The sequence below is a fragment of the Triticum urartu genome, chromosome 3A (genome assembly GCF_056163025.1).
Source record: "Triticum urartu cultivar PI428250 chromosome 3A, HENAU_Tu73, whole genome shotgun sequence".
Lineage (NCBI taxonomy): Eukaryota > Viridiplantae > Streptophyta > Magnoliopsida > Poales > Poaceae > Triticum > Triticum urartu.
Window position 1 is genome coordinate 665,315,035 of NC_141875.1, and position 6,257 is coordinate 665,321,291.

At 45.4% G+C, this 6,257-nt stretch overlaps 1 protein-coding gene across 1 annotated transcript; it reads right to left on the reverse strand.

The window, feature by feature from the left end:
* Positions 1-3,410: 3,410 nt before the first annotated feature.
* Positions 3,411-5,907, reverse strand: LOC147981227 (uncharacterized). The gene is made up of 2 exons (XM_087517058.1): positions 4,666-5,907; positions 3,411-3,696 (listed from the first exon to the last, which is right to left on the reverse strand). The coding sequence occupies exons 1-2, from the start codon at positions 5,777-5,779 to the stop codon at positions 3,644-3,646; spliced, it is 1,167 nt and encodes a 388-aa protein (XP_087373184.1). The 5' UTR covers positions 5,780-5,907; the 3' UTR covers positions 3,411-3,643.
* Between the last annotated feature and the right edge of the window lie 350 nt (positions 5,908-6,257).

The window sequence follows — 6,257 nt, forward strand, 5'->3', positions numbered from 1 at the left end:
GCAGCCTCTGTCGCTTTGACACTTTGACACCAGCCTCACAACACCATTGCGAGCCCTCATAGTATCGACATTGCCGCTCGCATTAGTGGTCATTGTCGCTCGTAGCAGCAGCGTGTGTCTGTTGATGGCTGGCCTTGCCTGGTTCAATATTCATATTCTTGTGTTTATTACCCTTATCCATTGATGCAAAGAATAGATGTCTACTCAATAAATGGCTGTACATACTTTCTGTTGAGACCAAAGGCACGTGAGTACAAATTTTACGTAATAAGTATCTACAATCTAAAACCTTGACTCAGATTACCGTTAGACTCAATGATTCACCTTTTTGAAAGGGGTTGATGAGAACGAAAGTAGACTTCTTTAATAGAACTAAATTCATTATTGGAAACGGTAATTCGACGAGATTCTGAGAGGATACTTGGTTAGGGAAGACGCCCTTAGCCACACAATATCCGTCTCTCTATAACATCGTGCAGTGTAAGGAGCTTATGTTGCTACAATATTACAGTCCAACCATCTAAATATATAATTCCGGAGATCTTTGGTAGGAGACCGATGGGACGCATGGCTACAACTGGTCAAGAGGTTGGTGGATGTTCACCTCTTTGATGCGGCTGATAGTATTCACTGGAGATTAACTATGAATGGCATCTTCTCAATGAAATCTATGTATTTGGACCTAATTGATTCCCATACGATTCCCAAATCAATACGTATTTGAAAGATCAAGGTTACGTTAAGAATCAAAGTCTTCGTGTGATTTGTTCACAAGGAGGTGGTTCTGACTAAGAATAATTTGGCAAAATCGTAATCGGGAGGGTAGTCAAAGGTGTAGCTTTTGTGGTCAAGATGAAATCATTAAACACCTCTTTCTTGATTGTCCGCTGGCCAAACTATTATGGCGTTCAGTTCATATAGCCTTTAATATCATCCTCCAAATAGTATTCACACGTTATTTGGGACGTGACTAAATAGAGTAGGAACAAATATTGCGAGTCACATCATCTAGTCCCATTTTCGCCAGCCATGGCATATTTTACTTCGTTTTGCATTTTTTCAGCTTTGAGCGAGCTCGCTTTGAATCATAGACTTTTCGGATACTTTGTTTAATAAAAGAGTTGCATGCATCACTCTGATGCAAGGCCGGGGTAATCCTCCTTTTCTAAAAAAAAATCATTGATGCACCACAACATTCTTCATCTCCCGACACGCTTCGGTTGCACCATAGCCACCCCTACCCAGACTCCAAGTTGCATGCTAATCTTTAAAGATTAGAGCCGAGGAGGGATGTACTTTTTTTTTGCGGGGTAAAGAGAGATTTCATTACTCAAGGAGGCATATCAGCCTTCGAAAGGTTTACGACAAAGTCCAGCCCCGAGCACAGCCAAACTGCAATGCGGGGTGTAGCACGTCCATACGCGGCAAGCACATGACTAACCTTATTATGCGAGCGACTAATAAGAGTAAAAGAAATCTCCCTACGAGCATCTTGTGCTAGTCTTCGGATCTCCTCAACGAGCACACGGTACTGTGATTTATCTCCAGTACGTGTTAGCAGCATAGGCACCGCTTCGGCACAGTCAAGCTCAACCATAATGGGCAGATTCGTATGGTAAAGCGCAAGCTCCAGGCCCTCTCTGCATGCAGCCAGCTCTGCCTCAAGGCCATTATCGCATGTAAGGAGCTGTCTACAAGCAGTATAGATGATGTTGCCTCTATCATCACGAATAATCATACCACCCCTTGCATCTCCGGTTGGAGGGACATGGCTGCCATCTGTATTGAGCTTAGCCCACCCCGGTGAAGGAGGGGTCCAGTGCAACTCTGGCTTGGGAACTTCCCTTGTGTGTATAACCGGGAGGCTATCATGCATCACCATTTTCCCTTTCTCCAAGTCGCCATGAGGGTGCTGATGGATACAAAGCAGAGAGGTGATGTACCCATGGAGGAAACGGCGAGATGCTTCTGTTAGGGGTGGCGCCTTATCATGTGTGATCTTATTCCGCACATACCAAGCTCTCCACATGATCATAAGGACAACCATACGCGATGTTTCAGACAGCGGCTCAAGGAGGGAGAATAGCCACTCCGGACCATTGTTGCATATAGTATCCACCTCCGGGATTGGCCAATCCAAGGCCATGGCATGCCACAGTTCGCGAGCCAATGGGCACCTGCAGAATGCATGGAACCCGTCCTCACGTTCCATACCACATAGGGATGTACTCCATCGCCATGTTCTGGGTAAAGTTGCCCGGTCATACCATAAATAGCGCACCGGTCTGGGAGATGTTCAAACTTGACTTTAAGAATCTTCCGGTTCTTCTCCTACACAACCAAGGCATGGTTTTTGAGCTGATTTCCAATGTCTAGTACGATCTTCACCCGGTTGATTTTTTTTCAAGTCCACGGTTTTACAAACAATAGAACTCACCCACCTTGCTTGCCAATGATTTCAGAAGAGGGGCAAAACCATCCAGTGCATCATGGATCTGTATCCAGATTTTGAAGTGATTCAGATCTATCGTCGATGGCTTTGAGAAACCATCATACGGCACCATCAAAACAGGACTGCCACCAAAAGTCCACGGACCTCCCTCCATCACCTTGTCCCAGTCTCCTAAAAAAACGAGACCGGCCAGGACATCTGCAGCAGCAGTATATACGGACCGCCGCCATTGGTGGTCATTGCCGCTCGTAGCAGCAGCGTGTATTCTAGTCCAAACATCTGCAGCAGCAGTATATATCGTCATCTTTTGGGCAGAAAGAAGCGCAAGATGAACCAGATCAGATCACTCGCACGAGACCATCTATATAGGTTCAGTCTACACTCTACAGTAGAAGCCAGACCACCCTACACAAGGATTTGAACATGACCATCACTGCTACCTGCTACTAGTAAGTAGGCAGAGAGAGAAGCTAGCCTCTGAAACTAGCATGAGCAACCCACCAATTCGTCGACTGTACATAACCAAACGAACCACTGAAAGCAGTACAAGGGACAGACTCATGGTGCCAAACTGCCCATTTTCTTACTGTCTCTACGGAGGTTACCGAAGTACTCCCTCCGTCCGGAAATACTTTTTATAAAAAGTGATGTATCTAGATGTATATTAGTTCTAGATACATCCCTTTTTATCCATTTTGATGACAAGTATTTTCGGACGGAGGGAGTAATAATGGGAGCTAACAATTCAAACAGTTCATTCCTGCAAGTGCACTTCACACTTGGAGTACATACCACAACGGATCAATTTTCAGATGGGAATGGATCCTCACTGGCCACACCACCAGCAAACACAAAATCTACTCGTGATCAAGTTGAGAAATTGACTGGATATAAAACAACAGCAACATCCGACTCGGACTGAATATCGGTTATAACGTACTAGTGTGCCAACGGAAACTGTACTGACTAAGATTCTGAATTACTCTTCTCAATTACTTACGCACAGTAGTGGATTCCTTACGACTTACAAAGGGAGTTCATACTTTCATAACAAATAATCATCAGTCAAAGCCCATGCACCAACAAATACTAAAATACTATTGATATCCCCATGGACACCTCCAACCGATAATGTTACGTCCACCTTATCAGTCATCGCATCATACTAGCATGTCTCATCAGACAACCATCTCATATATTGTTCAACACCTCATCTCCACCATGTCCATCACCAGTGCCAGTACCTGCGAGCATAGTAAGTCAGAAACCAATGACAATTTTAATGGAAAGCCATCGATAGAAGAGGGATTTATAAGAGATATCTAGGTGAACCGAGACGTGCGTACTTATGTAATCTGGACAACATGAGACATGCAGAAAAGTGCCAATGGAGTTACACATTAAGCTGGTTTGGTATTTATTTATCCTCTAGTAAAAAACTGCAAATGGACTCCTCACTTCAGGAAGATATTTAACAATACATAAAATAGAACTTTAATTTATTCCACCGGTTTCAGCTTCCAAATGAAAGAGTGTAACTAGCTTTAAGTTTCGAAAAGTGCCAACGGAGTTGCACATTAAGCTGTTTTGGTCTCAGTTCCATTTAGTTCTCTCCCATTTTCAAATGTCATGTGGCACATTGTCAAGAGAACCGCGGTCCAGTACTGAATATTACCATAACACAGTTCATGCGGAAGAAGATATACTTTCTAGAAATCATCTTTAGTAAAATCAATTCCTTGTCAGACCAAGCAGAACGAACTAAGTATTGACAAAACTTAAAACCTGAAAGAAACATAATAGGTCCCGGCTATTTTTTCCAGTTTACAACTGAACTAGCTAAGCACAGCAGGGCTCTTCCACAAATGACAAAACTACTGCGACGATTTCCAGCTGTTATGCATTCGGTGCAGAAATGAAAAAATATATACTTCAGATAGGCACACAAGGCTACATTTGAAACACAATTTATGCATATGAGTATATGACCAATAGAGAAGAACAATGACTTTAAATACTACTCGGATTCAATGTTCATCAAGAGAATTTCCATTTAAAGAATTCATCAAGCAGCATAAGGAAAAATATGTGTGATTTGAACTGCAATCATCAGCATAACACTCAAGGATATAATAGGCATTTCAGCAAATAATGACTAAACATAAATTTATCTTACAATACTGCAAAGTAATTATATAAAGGCTTGCTCTTACCTGCAGGATAGAAATATTCAAATGGATAATGGAGACAGAAGACACTCAGATTGGAAAGTTTCTTAAACCCCGTTGACTGGAGATAAACCATGAAGACACCAGAATCTGTCTGTACAAGGACTGCATTACTCGCCTCGGCAAACCCCACTAAAGCGAGAGGGTGTCCAATGCAAGTTGGCCTGAGCTCCTCAAACTCAATAGCTCTATTGAGCACCCAAACATCCAAACCATTAGAATCAGGCTTTCTCTTCCATAATTTGGCGTGAAATTGTGAGAGATGGATGAAGCCAAGCCCGCCATCTTCGGCCGGCATAATCCATAACTTTTTATAGTTGGGTTCTGTAGGTGCTGGCAGCTCTGTCATAGCTAGGGTGTGCTTATCCAGATCAAACTCAAGTATGACATTTTGACGATGCACCGGAAGTAACCAGCAAATAGAATTCCCAATCGAAGTACTGGCTCGTTCCAGAGGTAAAAATTTCAGCTGCAGTGATTTGATGTTGCTCCATATCCCAGTCTCCGATGAGTAAAGGCATACGGAGACTCTCGTACATGCTCTGTCACGGGCTACCAGGGCCACCCGGAAATGGCTTGAACTGCAGCCTTGGCCGCGTGCAGGGCGAAGCACAGCCCCGTTGAAGATGAACATCTGCTCGCTGTCCACCTCAGGTGGGGAGACGAGGCGGCGCTGCTCGCGGGCGACGGGGTCCCACACGAGTAGGCGGCGCGGCGGCCATGGGCTGAGGAAGAGGACAAGCCCGTGGCGGCAGTCGATGACGCGAGTGCTCTCGTGTACAGGCATGGAGAAGCGAGCGCCGGGGATGCGATCTGGTCGATCCAGCATCGGAACAAACGGGCAGGAGAAAGGATTGTTGAGGAAGAAGCCGAGGAGAGGTGGCTTGCCGTGGTGGGCGCAGAAGCGGCGCTGGAACTGGCGGTCGGAGACGATGCTGCGCCAACGCTTGCAGACGAGGGAGGCCCGGGGGAGGGAGGAAGGCCGTGGCGGGAGGCGGAGGAGAATCTCCCGGAGCAGGTCGTCGGCGTCTGGCAGAGAGGCCGGCGGAGCGGTGCGGCGGCGGCAGCGGCGGGGAGACATCTCCCCTCTCGTGCTCATGGTAGGGCTTGCAGCTCCTCTCGATGTGTGATTCGGATGGTTGGGGAGACTAATCGGCGGGGAGGATGGCGTTGTCGATGCCGCCGGCCAAGATGCGCGCGGCAGCGAGGAGTCGTGCCCGTGGTAGCGATGCGCCGCACGGGGCAGGCCCCCTCTGCGTTGTAACGCTTCCGGCCCATTTATTCTTTTCACTGTCACGTTCGCTCGCTTCAAGGGGTCGATCGCTGTACCGGTTGGTCCAGTTTCCTCTAGGTTTATTTTTTCGTTTTTCTCTTTTTCTTTATGTTTTATTTGTCTCTTCTCGGTTTGTCTTCTGTTTTCTCTTTCCTTTTCACCTGTTTTCTTCGTTTATTTATGCATTGTCTTTTGTTGGCTTTCTTTCTTTTTTTTCTTCGTTTTCGTTTTGGTTTCTTTCTTTGTTTTCATTTGTTTTTCTATTCTTTCTTTTCTTCTTCTTTTTCTTCGGTTTTATTTTTGT